Source organism: Oculina patagonica, chromosome 6, assembly GCF_052425735.1.
Source record: "Oculina patagonica isolate OP01 chromosome 6, crgOcupat, whole genome shotgun sequence".
Lineage (NCBI taxonomy): Eukaryota > Metazoa > Cnidaria > Anthozoa > Scleractinia > Oculinidae > Oculina > Oculina patagonica.
Window position 1 is genome coordinate 9947818 of NC_135763.1, and position 22157 is coordinate 9969974.

General features: G+C 39.0%; 3 protein-coding genes across 3 annotated transcripts in view; 1 reads left to right on the forward strand and 2 right to left on the reverse strand.

The window, feature by feature from the left end:
* Positions 1-947: 947 nt before the first annotated feature.
* LOC144658860 (uncharacterized) lies at positions 948-9176 on the reverse strand. Its single transcript, XM_078519340.1, has 4 exons — positions 8126-9176; positions 4541-4782; positions 3459-3575; positions 948-2541 (listed from the first exon to the last, which is right to left on the reverse strand). The coding sequence occupies exons 1-4, from the start codon at positions 9071-9073 to the stop codon at positions 2499-2501; spliced, it is 1350 nt and encodes a 449-aa protein (XP_078375466.1). The 5' UTR covers positions 9074-9176; the 3' UTR covers positions 948-2498.
* Positions 9177-10266: 1090 nt separating this feature from the next.
* On the reverse strand, positions 10267-18274 carry LOC144656877 (chromatin assembly factor 1 subunit B-like). Its single transcript, XM_078517125.1, has 14 exons — positions 18058-18274; positions 17817-17922; positions 17091-17117; positions 15838-15952; positions 15445-15548; positions 15217-15313; positions 14576-14672; positions 14357-14453; positions 13678-13747; positions 13260-13345; positions 13118-13154; positions 12817-12942; positions 12463-12620; positions 10267-11915 (listed from the first exon to the last, which is right to left on the reverse strand). The coding sequence occupies exons 1-14, from the start codon at positions 18175-18177 to the stop codon at positions 10693-10695; spliced, it is 2463 nt and encodes an 820-aa protein (XP_078373251.1). The 5' UTR covers positions 18178-18274; the 3' UTR covers positions 10267-10692.
* Positions 18275-18406: 132 nt separating this feature from the next.
* The window catches only part of LOC144656915 (tudor domain-containing protein 1-like), a 39365-nt gene continuing 35614 nt past the window's right edge, over positions 18407-22157 (forward strand). Inside the window, exons 1-3 of the mRNA XM_078517159.1 lie at positions 18407-18537; positions 20938-21169; positions 21450-21559. Coding sequence (XP_078373285.1) covers positions 18486-18537; positions 20938-21169; positions 21450-21559 — 394 coding nt within the window. The 5' untranslated portion in view covers positions 18407-18485. The remainder of the gene's footprint in view (positions 18538-20937; positions 21170-21449; positions 21560-22157) is intronic.

Sequence of the window (22157 nt, forward strand, 5' to 3'; positions counted from 1 at the left end):
ATCTTAGCATTAATTCAGCGTTGTTGCAATAGCTGGCGAAAATACCCAACAACAATATTTTGATGCGAAAATTCAACAGTCAACTGTAGAGCAGTTTCTACCCAGCCGATTTAGTTGAAACTTGCTCACACGAAACCTAGGATAACTTGAACTTATTGACAATAATTAGAAAAAAATCTATCTTCGCGTTTTGAAAATAATCGCATTTTTTCGAAAAATCGGTTTTTCATAAAGTGCTTATTTCTCGCGAATGATTATTTTGTTTGCTCTAAAATTAAAAGCTTTATAAAATTTGGACATTTCTTATTTCGATTGCCAAATATCATAGAAATCAGCCTACGTTTACGTGCTTAAAATTCGACTTAAAATATATAGCAAATATTTTAGCGAATCATCTCAACGTCGGCCGAGAAACCAATCGGATCGAAGCTGATGCTATTCGCGGGATTGGCGATTGCTTTTGGTTTTTCGCCTCAACAAGTAAGTGGTTAATATTAATAAAATCAAGTCCTTCCTTCGATCATTACATGACAGTTCTAGTAAAACCATGATCAAGGTACAATCAGTCATAATCAGTCACAATCAGTCACGCACCTACCCATTATCCGGAGCGTCCAACTTCCATACTTGACCAGTGAAAACGCCGTTCACAGACGCAGTAGTATGGACGACGGACGCTTCGGAATATAAGCTCCTGCTAATATACATTTAAAGAAAAAAACAATGTGAACTGGAAACTTCCTTTTTTTTCAGAATACTGTTTTCTAAAAATCAACGCATTTGAACGGAGAAAACCTGGATACTGAAGCAAAAGATAATACCCTTGGCTCAAGGCACGAATTTACCAACAGCAAACTCCGGGAACAAACTCAGCCGCCACAAACTGTGAAGCCCGGATGTCCTAGAATTGAAACTAGGCGTTAGGGGAATGGTCAAGTCTACCAGACTACAAACTACATCACTTGCTTATTGGGTTCATGAATGAATAGTACATGTAAATTAAACTAAGCACTTGCCCTCTAAACCAGTTACATTCACTGTTTTTCTTACACTAGAACAATTACATTTTGTTAACCAACGATACATATTATATAAATTAAGTTATAAAATAGGTCTACCTAGATTTTTTGTATCTGAGAATTCTACCTGATTACACACAACCAGTCCACATCCCGCTGTTACGTTTACGTTTTAATATTTTTTATCCAAAATAAATCCTATAGTTTTCACCTATATACATGTTTAACAATGAACAGTACAGAACTGTAATTTTTGGATTTAAGTTTTAGAGAAAAATCTGTCCAAAGCTTTGTATGTACCTTCCAAGACCACATGCACATATTCATTAGTATGAAGCAAAAGAGAAATGGTATTTGGATGCCATTAGTGTGAGACACTAACAAACAACGAACAACAATGGCTTACTTATGGCTTACTTATTCTACATTCAATATTTTCACTCTTTAAATTGTTATTCTTTCTCTTGACTGGGGAAAATTGAGGAGCTTGCACCCCATACACCTTATTCCAAAATGGCGGACAATACATTATTCTTTTGTCTTCATGTTAATTGGCCCTCGTTGTCTCAATATTTGTATTTGCAGAATTCAAAAGAATCATTGGTTTAAAACGAGGCAATAAGGGCTAATTAACATATAGGGAAAAGATTAATGTATTTTCCGCCATTTTGGAATAAAGTGTGTATCCTGCTTGTTCTGGATGCAGTATTCCCCTTGATCCCCCAGGGAATTTTGCCTATGGCATTAATAGTTATATTTGTATCTGCCACCCTCACAACCCTCTTCCCTAGGCTCAATTTCAAGCCGTTTTTTGGGAAAATGAAAATGAAAGCATGGGAGTGTAATTTGCAGGTTGCAAGAAAACATAAAATAACATAAAAGGTCGGCTCACTTTAATACTGTTCGATGAAGTCCATCTTCACAAATCGACGCTGCCGAAGGACCACGTGCAGAGTTGATCATAAACGTCAATCAATACACTTCCGGAAATTTCAACTTCTGTTTTTTTTTGCGCCATCGCGTAAGTGTGAAACAACAAAACAAACAAAAACTATCCAACTCCTTCCACATTTAAGTGAAATCCTGACCTGTCCTAACCTGCAACCTGCAAATTACACCCTCCGAATGAAAGCACTCTCTCTCTCGGGGAGAAACAAAGACCAGACTCGAGAAGGCGGCAGAAATCAAGCCTAGCCCCCATCCCCTCCCCCCCCCCGCCTACTTCATAAAATCATGGACCTGCTGCCATTTCTTTGAAAAACTTTTAAATACCCAAATATCTATTATTCCCAGTGATTGTTTACAAATACGCTTGAGTTTTCTTCCTTCAGTTTGCCTAACAACCGATCACTCTGAACAAAGTACTTCATGTTTCAGACTTAAAATCATCCCTTCCATCTAGACTCTTGACACTGAAAGGGCTAAGCAATGAAACATAATTTGCTTGAATTCATCCTATCCACTGTAAGAGACCTTTTGTCACAGTGTCACATTGTTTCTGTAGCCATAATATTCATAGTATCTGTAAGAAAACAAAAGTAAAAAAGTGGCACAACGTCAGCAATACTGTAATTAATAAATTTGTCCAGACTTAAACCGTTGTTTACCCTAGACTTTCAATAAAGTCCTTTGTCTTATTTATGACAGTATGGCCATTACAACAATGCAACACACGAAGTGATCCTTAAGTTACTGCATGCTGATTGGGCAGAATACTACAAAGGGAAAACAAAGGGCTTTTTCTGCCTGATCAGGAGGCAGCATACAGATAACTGTTTGGAACTGGTCTGGTAAGACTCTTTCCCCAGGGGCACCTTTCTATTGCTCCAACTTTTCTTCCCCAATTTTTTCCCCTTGTTTCTCCTTTCCCTTGCCCCCACTTTAAACTGCCCCTGGGTCTCCGAGGATGGGGTTGCATGTGAAGAAATAAACAACACTGCCATAGATGGTCTAGAACAACCCCTCCCCCCCCCCCCGCCCCCATTCGACTCAGGATCTGTGTGGAGGTCAGATTCAGCAAATGTAATAAAATTATAATAAAACTGATCTTTCAAAAGAAAACATGGTCGAGCAGGCAATCATTGCCAGGATAAACAAAAATAAATGTCAACTTGAAGGGGTGGTGAATGGTCCTTCAAAAAATGTGTGTCTCGCAAATTTTAGCCAAATTTCAGGGGTCTTGTCGTCTCAAATTTTTCTTTGACACCTTCTTGGAGTCTCGATTTCTTTTGCAAGGCTAAAAAGGTCTCGGGCTCGCAGAAAAGATATCAGTCTCGCCGTCTCGCAAAGTCTCGCATTTACCATTCAACACCCCTACTTGAGGGTTCACCAAATTCTCAACATTAACATGAAAGGAAATGTGTAATTATTAATCACTAGGGAAACTTAACTTCAGCTTGACATTGCCACTTCTCTTTGCTACCCTGACTGTGCACTCACCTAATCTTATGCGAGTTGTGTGGCGGCTGTTCTTTTCTCTTCAGTTTAGGTTTCTGTTTCTTTTTCTTTTTTGCTGCATTCTTTAACTCTCGTTCATGTTTCTTTTTCCTCAGCCACCTGTTGTAAGACATATTCAATCCCAGTCTACATAAGCTTACTAATAATTATACTCCCAGTCATCGGTTCATGCTACAGAAACTAAAAATAAACACCAGTATTCTGGGCTCTGCAGTATTGACCAGTTTTTCTATTCATGATGGTAACTTTAACCTTCAATTGCAGTATTGCGGTATAATTTCTACGAAACTGCAGGATGCCCCCCGGGGGACTTCCATATGAAAGGGGCAGGGATCCTGGTCGTCTCGCTCAGGGGTGTAAATTTCGGATTTTGGGTCACACTTAGGGTGTTTCAGGAAAAACGCCAATAATTGTAGCTGTCAAGGTCTCGTTTAGGGTTGCACACGAAGAAATATATAAATATGAATTCTATTTTTAGTATTTTGGTATCTTTTAGGTGTCAAGAAAAGCCTCAGCCATGCCCAGATTGGTTTCTTTTACTTTAGGCATTCATTTCAAAATTTCCGATGAGCATCCCGCCCCTTTAATATAGGAGTCCCCCCCCTGGTGGGATGCATTGTCTTTACATTTTTGGTCATTGACATTTAGTATAAAAATTTATCCTTTACGTTTTCCCCACCATATTTGGGTTTCTTGTCTTTTAGGAAACAAGCTTAAACAGCTTTATTCTGTCATGTAACGTAATAGTAAATGATTGTAAGTGGCTCCAGTTAATCTACAATTTGACTGTTTTAGCAACCAGTTAATAGCCGTGTCACAGGTTTCACTGTCCCGCTGCTTGTTTTGTCTTTCTTCTTGACCTGGTGACAACACTACCAGTAGGCTTACTATGGCATTGCAGTATTTTCCAAATTTTTGTGTGGTATTGTGGTATTTGCCAATTTTTTTGTGGTAATGTGGGGCTCAGCACCTCGAATGTCCCCCTTCTAATGGGCCACAAGGCTTTAACGCAGACATTCCCTTACTCAGTTGGCAATTAGAGGTTTTACTAATAATAAACTCACCTTTTGAAAGCTTCATCACAGAGTTGTCGATCTCTGATTGCATATTGTGATGCCTCCTCTTCCCTTCTTTTTTCCTCTAACTGTCTTAGAGCTTTGTCTTGTTTTCTTTTTACATCCAGCCACTCGTTATAAGCAGTCTGTGCATCACTTTCCTTTGCTTCTTTTGCCTGCTTTTCAATATTTGGGTCTGGCCTGTTCAACCTGGCCTCACGTGCCATTTCTACCTTAGCATATAACCATGCCTGCAAAAGACAAGTATAAATTTTGAAGCCAAGAATTTTAGTTTTGTTGGCTCAAACATAATTAAGAAACATGCATGCTCAATCAACCATCGTATAGACTTTGAGAACTCTAGTGTCATTGACAAAGGCTATTTTCGCATTAGAAAAACTTTGGAGGCTTGGCACACCTCTGCTTCTTAGCATGCTGACAATAATATTATTCTAAGCCCATTCCTAGCCTATACTGTATTCTTTTCAAAAAATAGCCTCTTTAATAGCACATTATTTTTTACTTCGCTTTTGTTTTCATTATTATTTTTTCATCTCACCTTTCTTGTATATATTTTATTCATTTTGAATTGTGTAGTTCCATAAAATATCCATATCTCCCCCACGGAAGGGATTTTTTAAAAGAACCCCCCACCCCTCTGGAAATTCCAGTTAAATTTCATACATTTCTTTAAAATTTTTGGTCTTTGAGACCCGCCACCCCCCAGGAAATTTCCAATCCCTTCTGTGGGGGGCGTATGGATATTTTCTGGAACTACACATTCAGTTTTTTATCTGTCTAAGGCTGTAGAGCGACAGCCAAAAGCTGACATTCTTTTTTAATATTTTAGCCAGTGAATGTTTTTTTTTTATTGTTTTTATTTTGTTCTGTTGTATTAGGTTACAGTAAAAAGGGCTGAAACATTCTACGGTACTTAAAATATGATCTTTCAATGGACGATTCCAGAAAATATCCGTACCATACCACGGACGGCTTTTTGGAAATCCGAGGGCAAGGGTGGGTTCTTTGAACTAGAATTCCGAAGGCATGGGGGATACTTACGATTGGAATTTCGAAGGCATGGGGGAGTTCCAGAGCTTGGATTTCCAGAGGAGACAACAAGAGTGTTTTCCTTAAAAAGGCTTATTTTGTGGACTACCAAGTCGCAAATAAAGCACGAACTGACGACCGCGTCGCGGAAGCAGGATACAAGACAAGTATCGATCGATCAGGCATGTGTTTGCGTTCATTTACAAAAGAAAATTGATAAAATGTGGGTTCTACATCAAGCTTCAGAGGCCTTAACATTGATGAAATTCTTCATTTGCTCTTTGTTTTCTTGTCAAAGCGGATCCACAAAATATTTAGTCCAGTCAGTAGAGTAGGAAACTCTCTTGCTACGCTTCAAGCCGCCATTTTGAAGCACGTGGAGTTGGGAGCAAATGTGACCCTAAAGGCTCAAATTCAAGATGGCGGATATGTCAGTGCACTCGATCGTATTATCTTCCGAGTTTACACACGTACATCACACGATATTCTTATTTTAATGTTCTGCACCAGAATTGGGGGGGGGGGAGGAAGGGAAAAAGGGGGGGGGGTTTGGAATTTCCGAAGGCAAGGGGGGCTAAAATATGGAAGCCGTCCGTGGTATGGTATGGATATTTTCTGGAATCGCCCAATACCATTATATCAGAAACCCATAAGGGTTGAAACGTTTAACTCCCTATGATTCGCATTGTACAAAGCCTTTGCACATTTGTTTCCATTTACAGGTAGTACCATATTTGGAAAATCAGGAGACGAAAGTTAACCAATCAAAATTGCAATGTTTGAATTAAAGTCACAACGCGCGCTAGCTCGCGCTTGATGGTGTAATCTTGTTTTTGAACAAGCTTGGTTGAATGAAGTTGAATTTGGTTAAATTCTCCTGTTTTATCGTCATTTAGTAGTCTGGAGAACAATCACTTGAATACACTTAGTGAATTTCTTTAGCTTCTGTAAGAAATTTATGGGGTTTAGGTCAGAATTCAATTAACTCACTGCAAAACTGAAAAATGTTGTTACGTGTGTCATTACGCGTGCAAAGCATTCGCGTACAAACTCTTCATGTTTCCAAATATGGTACTTGGCAAAACTGAATATTCAAACGCTGTGAACGCGCATTACACGTTTCAACCCTTATGAGTTTCTGATTATATTCAGCTGAACAATAGAAACTGCAACCTCCACTGGGTAGATCTTGAATGTTGACATCGTTATATCAAAATCTAGACAGTGTAATGCAATTTTTTTTGGAGGGGGGAGGGGGATAGTTGGAGAGTGCATGGCAGGTCCACAACATGGTGATCAAGCTCTTATAAATGTTTAAAAACTGTTTCAAGAGGGGCAGTAAGGAAAGGGGGGAGGTCATGTGCACAGTTCATGACTATTACAAATGGTTAATCATGTTTCATGGAAAATGACATCATAGACGAGGTAGTATGGTGCACTGAAGACTCCAGATTGAGTGTTTTTTTGTCCTGCAATGGCAATTTTTCAAAAAAGACTTAAATTTCTGCCATGGTGCAAATTTGTCCAAAAGGAATCTTCCTTGCACAGCAGGTTGGTTTTCACGGAAAAAGTGAAAAATTCTTGTCAAGTTTTAACATTATCAAACATTTTTCTTGCTTTCATGTGTCATGACAAACAATCAATAAAAACGCACAATCTGTTTCACGAGAAACCCCCTTACTAAACATTAGTCATACAGTTGAACCTCTCTACAACAACCTTCTTGGGAGAGAACCGACTGTTCGCTGTACAGAGGGCTGTTTTACAGAGCAGGTTTGGAAATTAGCGCTCGTCCACTCGCACAGGCGAGTGTGAAAACTGTCGCGCGAGTTCAAATCACAGATCACTCGCCCGATTTGGGGAGTATGATTTTCAATATATTATTTAAAATAAGAGTAACTTTTAATTTCCACTTCAAAATAATCAACACTGTCCACAAGTCAATAGCTTACCAACATTTTAAAATCGCCAACAAAGCTGCGTTCAGGTTCGTAAACAGACAAAAATCAAATGGCTCCTGTTTGGTGATTGATCGTGAAGGAGACTGGGCAAGTGAAAACTGATCTGGGCGAGTGCAACTTGAAGGTAACTTGCCCAGATGGCGAGTGCTCTGAAATTTTAGTTTCCAACCCTGCAGAGGCTTTTATACGACTGAAGTACTTAGTTAGGATGAAAAATCCTGGCTGTTGCAGACAGGTGCGCCCTAAGGCTAGGGATATTAGACTGTATATATTAGATACCAGAGTAACTAACATTGACTTAAAATATTTCAATTTATAAAAACAAAAGTGGACGCTTGTGTATTATTAACCACAAATTAATATGAACTTTATATGTCAATAAAAAAGTGAATATCCTATTACTAGTGTACATAGAATGTTACATGATACGTTTACATGGCTCTCTAGCTAGCTGAATTTTTCTTGTGCAGAGAAGCCGATATTAAGCGACGTTTATTATCTCGTTCGAACGTTCTAGAACACGCTAATTATCATACACACGACAATCTTTTACCTAAAACATAAGCTTAGTTAGAATACTTACTTGAAATGCTCTGTCCGCATCCTCTCTTTTTCTTTGCTGTTCCTCTCTTTCCCTTTCTTGCTCTTCCTTTTGCCTTCTCAGTTTAGCTTCTTTACATTTTCTTCTAATTTCGAGTTGCTGTTCAGTCATTGCGTATTCAGATTTAATATGAGCGTATTCGTCGCTTCTTTGTCGAACAGCTTTCGCGCTTTGGCTTCGAGTTCTATCAACACCTCTTGTAGTTCTCTTCTTTTCATTTCTTCGATGCAATTCGTGAACCGATGTAGTTTTCGGTCTTGGCCGAGTCTCTGGCTTTTCCTCTTCAATTTCCTCGGCATTTTTTTCAGATGTTTCACTGCCTGTTCCTTCGCTCGCGTTGTTTTCGTCATTGTTTTCAGGCGTTATTCCCAACATATCGTAATATTCAGCCTTGATCTCACTGACATCCACAAGTTCGAATTTCCCGTCACGTTCAATTAGAACGCGATCTCCTATCATTTCCATCGCGGGACTTTTCGATGGCGGCGATACCGTAGAGTCTTTTTTGTTATTACTTTGTGAGGATTCATTCGCTTCATCATTAACTTTTCCTGCTGATTCACTGCGTTCGCTCCCTGCTGCATCGGTCTCGCCGCTTATAGTCACGCCATTTTCGAAAGCTTTACTAACTTCTTCGTCTTCGGCTGTTCTCGAATCGTTGACGACATCGTCGCTCGAAGGATCGTTGCTATGTTCCTCCGATTTTTCTCCTCCATTGTGTAACTGTTCATTTTTATTCTGTTCATCTTCCTGCATTAGTTTCTCCATTTCTTCCTCGTCAATACTGCTGTCAGAATCTGCGCGCGGTCGAGATTTTTCTGGTGTCTCAAGATCGCCTTCGTCCTCCGAGAAAGATGCCCTCGTTATTGATATTCGCACTCTGTTAGGATTATTTGGATTAATGTCGTCTTCGTCGAAATCATTCTCCATGGTTTCGGCGTGATACCAATGAGTTTCTTAATTCTCTGAGGGTCACGACGACAAATCGGAAGGTTGTTTATGTTCTCGTTATTGTTCGTATCACCTGTAGCAACCCTGCTGCCGAAGCAAACACTGTGCAGTCACGTGACGCACAACAAACAAAGCGTCGTTTTGAAAGAAGTTTTTGGCGCGCATATTCAAGAAAACATTTCAGAAATTCTAGATCTTATTTTACTTTCGCCTTCTTTTTTTAGTCATATACAACCTAGTCAAAGCAGTTCAATTTTTTTGTAACTACTCAGCACGTTTAGTTTATTTCTATTCTGGGTAGTTTTTTTGCCTATTTTATTATTTTTCTTTTATGCTATAATCATTTCTTATTATTTTTGCAAAATAAAATGGTTGTTGTTGTTGTTTTTAAATTCATGCTGCAGAATCGGATGGAACAGATTTTTTTTATTACCACTCAAAACCGGCCTTACCTTGTTACAGCTGTTACACAGAATGTTCGCAATAACTTCACGTGATTTTGGAAAAGCGTTTAGAAAAGAGAATTTGTTTCAAATTTGTTTTATAATTAACGTAAATAAATAGCAAAATCCTTTTTGTACAGCTGTAACTTTATTTTTTCGCGACATCAAATTTTTGGGATTTTTTTTTAAATTGGTGAAAAATTTTCCTTTTCGCTTTTTTTCTCGCGCCTTCGCTAATTTTCCACGTCTTTTATTAGCACTAGTATTATGGAAGTCTCTATTTTCTTTTTAGAATTTCAGGTTCTCAGTTTTCGTTGAAGCCACCAATTCAGTTCAATGTAAAATCGAGCTAAGTCCGGGGGGGGGGGGTAGGGGGTACTTTAATTCTCCCTAGATCTGCCAATAATGCAACTTACTCCCATTCAGCAAGATTGTAAGGGAGAGTGTTTTCCTTTTCCCATTCAATTCCATGGAAAAAACAAGCTGCAAAAGTGGGATTTTTCTCGTTTTCAGGAATGCAAAGGATGCTTAATCTCTTAAATATATTAAAAGATATTTTTTAATTAGCTCCAATTCCATCTAAATTAGTTGCCGACTCACTCCGTCATTCAGCTTTTTTGTTTAATTTTTTTATAATTTTATCCGAACGATCTTAAGCCTACTGAAGGGTATTAATGTAAGCACCAAGATGGACTCAATAACGAAAATCCGGTCTTGTGCTTCACTAACAATTTTTATTAAAGGATAAATCTCCCATTGCAATGTACATTTATTCTTTTTCAGACAAAATTTATTGGACAGATGGTGTATATATTCAGACAAGATTTCTGAGAGGAAATAAACTTCACAGGGTTTTCAATATTTTTTATTCTTAAAGTTGTCTGATATCAAACCCAAAGTAGAAAAAGCTATTTGAGCAATTTCCACGAACTAAACACTCATTTGAAAGTCTGACTATAAAATATAATCACACTCAACTTTTATAAGTGCCCTCAGGGCCGTTCTTGTAGGATCTATTGCATGTATTAAGTCATGATGTGTCCGAAGGCAGGAGTTGTCTGGATCACGAAGCTGTTTCCAAGATGTCAAATTCTTAACATTGTTGATATTATTTACATGACAAAGTCAGCGTTCAAGTTTTTTTTAATGTTATTTTTAATCTTCTAGCACTATAACTGTTGGTTCTAAGGGAATTGGCCTTCTGGGGGCTTGGCACTTTTTGAAACTGTTTTGTCGTTGCTCTGCTGGCGTATTTTCACTTCCAAGTGGTGTAAGAGTTGTAAGTGTTACTCTTCTAGGCTGTGGTTGATCATTGGTGATTGGAAGCTGATCGACTTTGTTATTTTCCTTATCAAGAGATGTTATGGATGGTGGCTGGGTTTCCATGGGAACAGGTGTTAGTGCCATTCTCCTTGGCTGACAGCTGTTGATAGTTGCATCAGGTTTAACTACTGGTGTCGGCTCCATGTTTGTGCAACTTGATACCACGTTTTCCTTGGCTTCTTTTTGCTGAGAAACTCCTTGGTCGATGGAGGTTTCACTTTCTTTGAAATCTGACTTGGCACATTTTCCTGGTGGCTGGCTTGGTTGTGATGTTTGATTTGTGCAGCCTTTACCAACATCAGCAGTTAGCGTGGTCAGAGCTACTCTTCTAGGCGCAGCAGAAGGTGTGGTCTGAGGTGGAGTGGATGTCTGCGTAGGGCTGGTGTCCCTGGTTCCAGAATCAACTAAGGATGTTGTAGAGACAAATGGTCCATCCGTACTGGATGGACCTTTGCAGTCTGTAACATTTGGTTTCTGTGCTTGTCCAGGTACCGAGTTAAGTTCCTGTTTTGTGGTTGCTGTGTTGTTTGTGGGTGTACTATCTACTGGTGTCAGAGCTATCCGCCTTGGAGGTACCTGGGCAGTTGGTTTGTTTTCATCAGAGCTTTTATTGGCTTGACTGTTTACAGCTGGCATGAGAGAGACACGTCTAGGTGTAATCTCACTAGCTGCATTGGCCGCAGGAGCATTACTGGCATTCAGCTGCCCTTGAACTGGCATCAACGTCACACGTCTTGGAGCAGCTGGGCTTGCCTGCAATCCCGCAGTGCTTGTTACTGGCTGGACGTTCTGCACAGGACAAAGAGTGGCCTGGCCAGTTGACTCTGCTACAGTTGTACTGACAACTGATGGCTTCACAGGAACTGGTGTCAGTGTGATTCTCTTTGGAGCCACTTTGCTGGCAGGTTTAGTGGGTGTGATCTTCATCGGCACAGTAAACATGCTAATCCTGCCCACTGGTTCCTTCTTGCTTGTAGCTTGAGGTTTATCCACCTTTTCCTCATTGCTGTCTTTTTCTGCAGTTGGGGTTGCAACTGATTTTTTAGTGATTTTACCTGCAAGAGTGACATAAGAGTAAGATTTCTACCCAAAGTAGGTGCAAGAATACCATAAACTTTTTTATTTTATTTAGCTGAGATTGTAAACCATGGACCTTAGTTTTTTTTAGATTCTTGAAAACATTCCTGACTTGTTAACCAACAAGAATACTTGTGCAAGCTTCCAGTAAATAGCACTTGTTGTTTTTACTTCAAGCAACCCTACAAGTTTATTTTTTCCTTAGTGGCCATTCAGCCACTGACTGCTCAAGTTTGGTCGCCAGCAGGCCAGTGAATAATTTTTGTCGCTAAATAAAGCTTGTGCTTTCAATCCTACTTCTCAATTTTAGTCGCCAGGCTGGCGACTTCGGTTTCGATTTAGTTGCCAGCTACTAAATTTTACTTGGAAGGTTGTCAAGGCTTTTATTGATCTAGAACAACAAAGTCAACCATATTCTTTAAGAAAAATAAAAAACTACGAAACCAACTTCAGACCTTTCCTTAACTTAGATAAAAAGGCTGTTTTTTGTCTGACTTCTCCCTGGCTGTGGAAAGACTGAATTACCTGGAGTGTCAGAATTCTGTGGTAATGGAGAGCTGCTTCTCTCCAACACTTGTTTGACTGACAGGCTGTAAGGCACGCCAAGTTCTTCCTCTTTAAAGTGAACAATGGAGCAGTAGCCATCGGAAGAGGAAACTACAAGCATGCTTCCATCACTAGACCTTGAGTTAAAAGCAAAATTAAAAAAAATCACTGTCTTAGTCGTGTAATAATAAATAAAAATATTACCTTGTGCCATAGGTCTGCAATATGTGAAAAGGGCTAAAGCAATCCAAACCCTATATGCATTGCATGCCTATAATGTGATAGGCATGCAATGCGTGCAGAGCTAACTATCAGCTGTCAGTGAGAACATACCAAGTGATATCAGTGAGGGCAGCATAATGAATATTGCCAATGTAGCCAAATGGAACTGCCTGTTGAGTGTCGTACAACAGGATTGAATCCAGTGTTGCCACAGCAAACACCATACGGTAAGGCAACCTGCGATAAGAAGGTTTATATGTACTTCAGGTTAATTTTAAGTCAGACAAGTAAACAGTTTACTTAATGTTTTGCATTTGCACGTGTGTGGCTGTATAACATAACAAAACACATGAATGCAATTTTAGTATTATTGTTTTACTATAAAACATGTTAACCAATCAGGGAAACCTACTTGAAGAGACTCTCTGCAGACTTGCCTTCAGTTTTTTCTGTAAGATGAATAAAATATTGTCACCATGGTGAGCTGTTTTAAATACTCTTTTTTGGCTTAAGGAAAAGGAGAAATTTAAATGCAATGAGGAAGCAAACGTTACCATCATCTTGTCTTAGTTCAAAGAGGATGGGGCAACAGCGTACAGCCACTGTGGCCTTTTGTGGACTTGGAAGGTAGAGTACTGGTCTGAAACAAAATTAAATATCATTGAGAATGCAAAATTACTGTTTGTAATGTTTTCATTGAGACGAAGAGCATTGCCTTGGCTGCAGGAATGGGTCCCCATTTTTGTGAGGCTCAATCAGTGGTTTTAGAATGGTGTCCAAATTGCCCAAAACACTTAAAACACCACTTTTCTCCACAACGACCTACTTCTCCCATGTGACCAAGCCATGCTTGCAAATAGAAATGAGTGAACTGCCTCCACTAAATGGTTACCATTATGAACATCAAAAAACAAAAACACCAGTATGACAAGAAACTTTCAAGGCACTTTATGGTGCAATTAAAACACTCACTTGTTAGGTGATGCACGGGTGAAGACATATGTTGTATTAACCACCTGGTCACCAACATCAAGTCTGCCAGCTGCCAGTCAAGATGTAAAAAGAAGAAAGTAAGTTGCAGAATGTCATTTGCAGTACATCAATTAACTAAAGGTTTTTCTGTTCATAAATGGGCAGTTAGCCAAGAGTGCTTGGGTGTCCTGTGGATGCCAATTTTTGCAGAAAAGAAAATTCTGGAGGCATGCTCCCAGGACACCCAATTTTCAAAGCATGGCTATTTAAAGAGCTTGTTGGATACTACCGCTACTCTCATAGTGCCTTCCCACGCAGGTGTGTAAATGGGTACCTTTACCAGTGAGTTAAACACTGGGGGTAACCCAGTGATGGAGAAGCATTCCATCCAGGGGGGAGAAGAAATAATCTTAGTTGCTTCATACTGCAGAATCAAGCCTACAGGAAGGCTTGAATATCTACCTAGTAAGTTACAATAGTCAGGGTTTTCAATACAAGCCCACGACTGCCTGAGTTCCCTCCAGCCACTTGATTATAAATGCCTCACTGGTTACTCTAGTCATAGCAATCTTTTGTTATCAGCACACAACAAACAAGCTTGGCGCTTTCACAGCCGCCTAAGATTTCGAAACCCCTGAATAGTTATATTGTTTAATATTATTTTATAATGACATCTTACCTGGGACGATAAGCAAAGAACCATCAGGTGAATAACTTGGTCGCCGAAAAAAGGACGGCATAGTCTCATCATGAAACATTTTACCTTGCTTGAACAACTAGAGAGTGGTAGAAAGAGGATTTTGTTGGAAATTACAACTTGGACTTTTCTAAATCTTCTGCCACTTATTAAAACATTTGTGCAATTTATATCTTAAATAGAGATGATATGTTATTTTACCTCTCCATTTTCTGCTGTCTTTTGAGATCCATTCACCAACAGCTTTGTAATGTTGTAGGAACAGCGGTATGAATTGGGATTGTAAAGTCTGCAACTCCTGCAATATATAAGTACAAAATAAATAATATTAAAAGTATCTATTTGCAAGGAAAATTATATCAAAAAGAAACAATGACGCCTCAAAGCAAGTTAACTACTAAGGTTGCCCGTAAGGTTGCTGAATAAATTGCTTGCTAAATTCACATTTGCAATGATTGTTTCTTATTCTTTATACTGGGAATTGGTCTACAGTAAACTCTCTCTTAACAGACACCGCTGTAAGACGGACACCTGGTGTTGGTCCTGTCCCTGCCATTTTAAAGTCATTTTACTGTAACTAAACTCCCTATAAGATGGACACCTCTCTAAGACGGACAGTTGAAGCCGGTCCCAACAGTGTCTGTTTTAGAGGGAGTTGACTGTATATTTATTTTACACAAAGAAACTCATTGCTCAATTCAAACCAGGAGAAAAGAAAAAGCCGCCACTTTTTAATTTGCGCATGCAAATCACACATGAAATTATGCACAGGAAGGATGTGCAATGCAATACTAGTAAATAACCTTAAGAATAATGAAAAAAATTCTGACTATAAACATTACCTGTCACTGGAGTTTGTCACCACATATTGACCAAGTGGATCCCAGCACACACCTTGGACATAATGTTTGTGGTCCTTCAAAATTATGAGTTTTTGACCTGAAAGAAAAAAAAATGTACTGTAAGTAAATTTAGCATGGAGACCTACAACTAAAAATCTTGAAGTACATTATTTTTTATTTAATAATTATTAATATTAAAATGACAATCCTTGGGAAACATGCTCACACCTTTCACAACATCCCAAATAATGGCACTGTTGTCGACAGATCCCGAAATAAGACTGTTACCATCAGGTGACCAGGAAAGATCATACACATCCTCTATATGACCTCTGCAATAAAATGAGAAAAACACATTACATTGTTTATTTTTAAGAGGAAATCAACATCAGCTACAGCGGATTTTCACGCTGCTCCTATATCCAGATTGATATGGAATTTGAAAGTGTTGTTTCAATTAAAATCCCATTGGGGAACCTTGATGCCACAGGTTGCCCAAGGTTAAATCCTGTCAGGAATACAAAATTCAACAATGGAAAAAATGTTTGCAGCAGTTCTGATAATAATTAGAAAGCAATTTGTTTAGGAAACACAGAGAATCCAATATTTAGATTGTGTTACCTCAGGGCCTTGTGAAAAGTCCAAGATTCCTTGTTTTGAATTTCGTCAGCTTCCATAAATATGTCAGCATTCGGATCAGCAGCACTGTTGAACTTCCACAGAATAATCATGGAGTCTGATGAACGAAAAGAATCAAAATTTGTAAAATTGGGAATTGTCAAACCTTGTTTTGATAATGAGAGTAATGACATGAGAGTATTTAAGAAATGTGATAATTTCGATATAGCCATAGACTGCAAAACAGTCGTATCTTTTGCGAACGCTCGGTCAACGCGCTCGGTTGTTCAAACGGGAGTGAGAGGTCTGGAGCCGATGTCAAAACTCTGAGTGAGACTGGGGAGAGACGCGCCTCAACGTTCGGCGCTTCGCGCCTTAAATGCGCGCTTTTTCGAAGAGACTTAAGAGAAAAAACGACTGTTTTGCAGTCTAATATAGCCATAGGTCCCAAACTTACCTCCAGTTGGGAGGGGAGGGAAGGTAAAGGTAAACAAGGCTGCACTGCATTTTCGTCTATAGTCCAGTCTATTGTGACTTCAATAACTTTTTAAAAAATGAACGATGCAATTGCCACCTCCGTGACTATTAATACTAGCCGTGTACATAGTCTTTTTTATCACATAAATAGATTTACTTTTTTACCCGTTTTTATTATGTAAATAGCTCTTTTTTAAACTTATTTTAACTTTAAATTATTAATTGTAATAGTTGTATAATGATAGGTTTAAGTTGTTTTTACGTTTTTTCTTAGTCAGGTGTCCACAATTAGTAGAGGGGACTTTTCCCCTCAGCTAAACATTTTTAGACACGGAAATACAGTTTATTATTATTGATTATTATCATCATTGTCTCAAATTTTTCTCTGACGCCTTCTCAGAGTCTCGATTTCTTCTGCAAGGCTAAAAATGTCTCGGCTCGCAGAAAAGATATCAGTCTCGCCGTCTCGCAAAGTCTCGCATTGACCATTCGACACCCCTATATCAGTGTGGATGGGAAAATGCAGAGGAGCGTTTTCGATCGTTATAGTGTAGAAACAATAGGTGAAAACGCATTGGCAAAAATGCATTAGTGTGGAAAGGGCGGGATGTTGTTTTAAGTCTATGGCAGGGTTACCCCCCTAGCAATAAATTCACATCTGGATAGAGGGAGAGACACCGTGAAAGTGAAGGTCTTCCAAAAACAGTACAAATAAATCCAGCCAGTCTTGAACCTGGACCACTCAATCCAGAACTTTCTTAAAATAAATTCAGACTTACCATCTCCACCAGAAGCTAGAATTTCCTCTGTTGAAGAGAAACAAGCACAAATAAAATTATGTTAGTCACACGAAATGTGAAGATAGAATGCTATACCACAGACACCATCCTTTTGGGCTCAATCTTCATTCCCGTAATTCACTCACAAAATCCCACACTTAAAGTGACTCTCCCACTGACATAATAAATTCAAGTACAAACCGCGTCTGAAGTGAACTACAAGCACTAGATCAACTTGTAGATGAACTTTTAGTTAATGATATCTGTCCCATGTCTCACACTGAACTGGGTTCTTATAAGTAAATGTAGACTGAAATGGATTCAGAGTGTAGGAAACATTATGAACATTTCTAGTGTTGTCGGCAGTGGGGGGGGGGGGGGTCCCTGGTCCTCCCTAAATGGTTTGCTCCCCAGGTGTTTCAAATATCAGCACCCAGAAAAATAATCTCACTCCAGACCAATTGGATCAAATCCATTGTATGTATGTACACACAACAATACATTAAAATGATCTCTTGATAAGCTATGTATCTGACTTCCAAAATGGTGACCGTGAATTATAAATTATTCTATATTTTTCTAACCAGTGATCAAAATCTAGTTTCTCCTCAAACATCAAAATATAAAATACAGTCAAGCAGCTTCTGAGAATCAAAGATCTGATCATCAGTTCACCAGATTCTCCCAAAGGTCAGTAGAGGAAAATCAGGTCTCCCGTAAGCTTACCTTTTGGTGAAAATTTCACCACGTTAACAGCCTTTGTGTGGCGATTCAAGTTGGCCAAAAATTCGATTTTCGTTTGCTGATCTTCACTGGAAACTACCGACCAGATCTGCGTGCGTACAAGAACAAGATAAACAAAACGCTTGATATAACAGTGATAACAGACACAGAAGAAAGCATCGAAACTTGCAGCTATTTCGTGAAACAGAGTTTTTCATCTCAACGTTTCAAATAAGCTTTCTACCTTGACGTCGGTGTCTGCCCCTGCAGAAGCAAGTCGCCATGTTGATCCCACTTTGCTAAAATCGACGCTCAAAATTGGCTCCTTTCCGTGCCAAGCGATTTCTGGAGTATCCAACTTCATATCTGATCATTTAAGAGAATAAAATCCACCCCTACTTGTCGATTTATAATAAGTTTTAGTACGAAAAAGAACAAGAAAGAACGACCGATCAATCCCGCAAAATGAGTTCTACTTTCCCGCCAGAAATGGTGGCACCATATTTGGAAAGACTCGTAAGTGCTCGTCTGTTCGGTATTTCCATATTTGGAAGTTGTCGGACGCGACGAAAAACACATGTGTTTGTGTCGATTTGAAGGGCTCTTTCTGCAGAGAGGCAGGTCAGATCAAAGTCATTTTAAAGGGACGTAATTTCTTCATTTCCCTGAGTTATGCAGCGAACACCGACTTGTCAGAATTGCTGCAAGAGTTACGGCTTTAAAGGTAATGAACAGAACTAATGACTGATTTCAAACACACTGCATTCATAATTTAACTCAGAGTGCCTGTTTGACATTCAGTCACGCAAAACTGCACATTTTCAATGAGTTTTGCCAGCATGAATCAGCTGTGATAAACATTGTCTTTAAATATCATTGCCTCGATTTATAATCAAGTTAGGTGTTAAGTGTTAGAGTGTGTGTGGTAGGGAAAAGGCTGGTACTGTTGTAATCTCGCAACAGACTGTTTAGTATACTTTTACTTTCAGATAGTGGTCTATAAATGCAACATAAGAGGTTTTGCACGGCGGCCATATTGCATGGCAGTAACAATAGAATATTTTCTCTATGGGAAAAATGTTGATTCTAATGCAAAACATTTCCATTGTTCCTGCCATGCAACATGGCTGCCATGTAAACCTCTGGACCACTGGCACCCATCTTATCTTTGTTTGTGGAGCTGCAAATGATCTCATTCACCCCTGTGAACCCCGGTGGGGTGCTCACGATGCACATGCCACAAGCTCCCCACTGGGGTTGAGCAGGGGTGTATCCAGGTTTTTTCAGAGGTTCGAACAGTCCTTCTCAAGTGCTGAAAGGGCTTGTTTCTAGGGGGAGGGGGATGGGTCTGGGGGCATGCACCCTTCGAAATTTTGAGTCTCAGTAATGCCTCTTCCTGCATTTTCCACAGAACATTTCCCAAAATAACTTCAAGAATGTTTTACAAAGCGAAGGAGTTACTTGTCACAATTTTTTAACGGATATCTATACTTACAACATATTACATCTGAAAAGATATGTGGCACATTTTACCAGTATTTAGGGTGCGTTTCTTTGGGAAAAATTCAAATCCGGATTCTTGATCCAAAAATAGATTTTGCGTTTCTTTACCTATATCTGAAAATGGATTAATCTTGGATCAATGATCTGAAGAATCCACACTCGGAGTAGACACATCAGATCATATCTGAATCCAGATTTTTAGGATTCATGATCCCTGCGTTTCTTTAGGAAAGGATTCGAAAAAAATACCTTGGCCCAGCGGTCTTTGCTGTGAAAATACAAGATCGCTCTTTGTAAACATTGTCATACGGTAAGTTTTCAGGTGGTTATTTCGATCAAAATACAAAAATATTTCACGATAACAGGAAACGGTTTCTTGATAAATATGAAGTGTCATTTTAAACTGGATACAGGTTTTCTAGAACAGTCACCGTGTGCCTACGGAAGTTGTATCCTTTTGAAATTGTCACGAGTGAAGTTTGCATTGATCATTTTGCAAACATCCTTCGCTCTCTGATGCTTGAGGCTAAAGAAGAACTATTTCGACGTGTGATTTTTGTAAAAGATTTTGTATGCTGAAATTGTTTTATCTAGGATACATTCGACGAAAAATAAATTTGTGCTGATATTTTATGTTCTGTGCGAAATGTGTTTATGGGGTTGTCATGGCAAAAAAATCCATTTTTGGAATTCGTTTCTTTGGGAGCAAAGTATCCGTGTGATCTGAGATCAATGATCCAATTTTGGATTTTCCCAAAGAAATGCACCCTTAGTTGCATGCCCAAAGTGAGCTTCTGAAACTGTGTAAAGTGTACCTTTGGAGTGTAAGAAGTTCAAATGTATAAGCACAGGATGCACTGATCTTCTTTCCTTCTTCCCAACAAACTCTTGATGGCGTTTGGGTTGAGCTTGTGATTTTTTCCTCAAAATTTTCCTAAAAAGGTAAGTGATTACAATCCCTTACTTGACTTTTTATTTTTAATATTTCTTGGTCATTTTTTCATGTGCGTACAGGTTGCCATGCCCCTGTTGAACTTCTGCTGGGTCCACCAGAATAATTTGTAAAAAGGGCAAAACAATGATTTTTCCCAGGGGTAGGGGATTCTTATGAAGCAAGTCCCCTGAAATGAACATTTTCCTTAAGCTGAGGCAATTCCCCTAAATCTAATTACACATTTGCAAAAAAAACTTCTCCTTTGCCAACCTTTTAGACTTCAAATAAAGTGTTAATATTTTCTTCCAGCCTTGGGGAAGACTCTGTGCATTCCTATGGTTGGCCTGGGGTCAACCCCAGGGGTAGCCCTATGGTGTCTTTCTGAGCTGGGGGAGGGAGGGGGGTGGGAGAAAGAGAGCAGGAAGAGTGTGGGTTGCTGTAGGTAAAGGCAACAAGGTGGAAGATTATTAATGTTCCAAAACACCATGCAAAGTTTGTAATACCTTGATATAAAAATAGTGATGTTTCTTCCATTTTAAACTGATTTTGGATTGCGTTTAAAAAGTGCATATCTAGGTACTGTTGTTTATTGCTAAGGGTGAAATTGTGCAATTATGGTATTAGTTTTCCCTACAACTTGTGTTTGATAATGATGATAAATCTCCTTTTTTATGCTTTTCCTTCTAGATGTGTCCAAGCCGATTGGTAACCGCATCCCTTTACTGTTGGAATGTGGCCACACCTTCTGTGAGGGATGCATCACCAAATGGGCTAGATTACAGAAAACACAGGTCTTGTGTCCAGAATGTCAGAACTCCACTCTCCTGGCAGCTGAGGGAGAGAAGGGGGTGAGGGGCATCCCGCCCAATATCTACTTGTTGGGAGTCATGACGAATACCAAGAGAGCTTCATATCGAAGGTAAACAGATAGTGTTGTATGGTAGTTACTGCGTGGTATGCCTGGGTTCAACATTGGAACAGTATTGGCTTAACATTTGTACAAAGCTGGACAATATTGTTTGTTTTATGACTGTTTATGGCTATTTTCACACCATTTTGGACATTACTAGATGACCATTTTTAGTTGGATGAATGCCTATGCGTTTTTGTCCAAAGAAATTTCTAAACAAGTTTAAAACATGTAAATATATAGTTAAAATCTGTTTACAAATATTTCACAACTATTATTTTTGGTTTAGTGATGTTCAAAAGTCTGGTCGTTCAAAGCTCGGAACCAAGGCAGGACTGCAGAGAGCGATTAATCAGTTTGCACAGGAAAAGAAAACTGAACTAATGAAAACTGACACTGGTGAGTGGCTGTTAATATCACTAGGTACTTAAACAGACTTGACTATTCCATTTCTTTTGTTCTTAAATTAATGTCACATACTACATCTCCATGTGGTATTCAGGGCTGTGCTCTAAGGGTGCCTGGGTACCTCAGGCGACTAACTTTTGTCTTTGGGCGACCAGATAATCTTATTTCTTTCATATAAGCTTTATGCTGGGCACCCTGGATCTCATAGTTTGGAACCTTTGGGCTCCTTGTAATTTTTCTTTGAGCACAGCCTTGGTATTTGGCTTCATGGCTCAGTGGAGAAAGGTAAGAACTATTCTACAAATTGTTGATGTGGTCAAATCCTATAGTACAAATTATCAGAATGGATTTTTTTGGCTGGAATATAAGATACATCCACCTTTCCACGGATGTTTAGAAACTGATACCTGATCATGAAAAAACCATCTGTAACTCAGTTTATTAACTTTTAAGATTTGTCATTACTGCTCTTTTCAATAATATGGAAATTCTGAAGATCAAAAAAACTATTGATTGCATTTTATAATTACATCAACAGACACCCAAAAAGAAACAAACAAAATAAATTACAGATTATCTCATAAATTAC

Bases quoted from the DNA above. Each gene is read 5' to 3' on its own strand.
- LOC144658860 (XM_078519340.1), bottom strand. From the start codon at position 9,073: ATGGAGAATGATTTCGACGAAGACGACATTAATCCAAATAATCCTAAC. The intron at 4,783-8,125 runs GTAAGTATTCTA...TGTCTTTTGCAG, and splicing joins ATGCGGACAGAGCATTTCAA to GCATGGTTATATGCTAAGGT. The intron at 2,542-3,458 runs GTGAGTGCACAG...GTTTTCTTACAG, and splicing joins CACAACTCGCATAAGATTAG to ATACTATGAATATTATGGCT.
- LOC144656877 (XM_078517125.1), bottom strand. From the start codon at position 18,177: ATGAAGTTGGATACTCCAGAAATCGCTTGGCACGGAAAGGAGCCAATT. The intron at 15,314-15,444 runs GTGTGAGCATGT...TTTTTCTTTCAG, and splicing joins TATTTGGGATGTTGTGAAAG to GTCAAAAACTCATAATTTTG. The intron at 12,943-13,117 runs GTAGGTTTCCCT...TTCTTATCGCAG, and splicing joins TCTGCAGAGAGTCTCTTCAA to GTTGCCTTACCGTATGGTGT.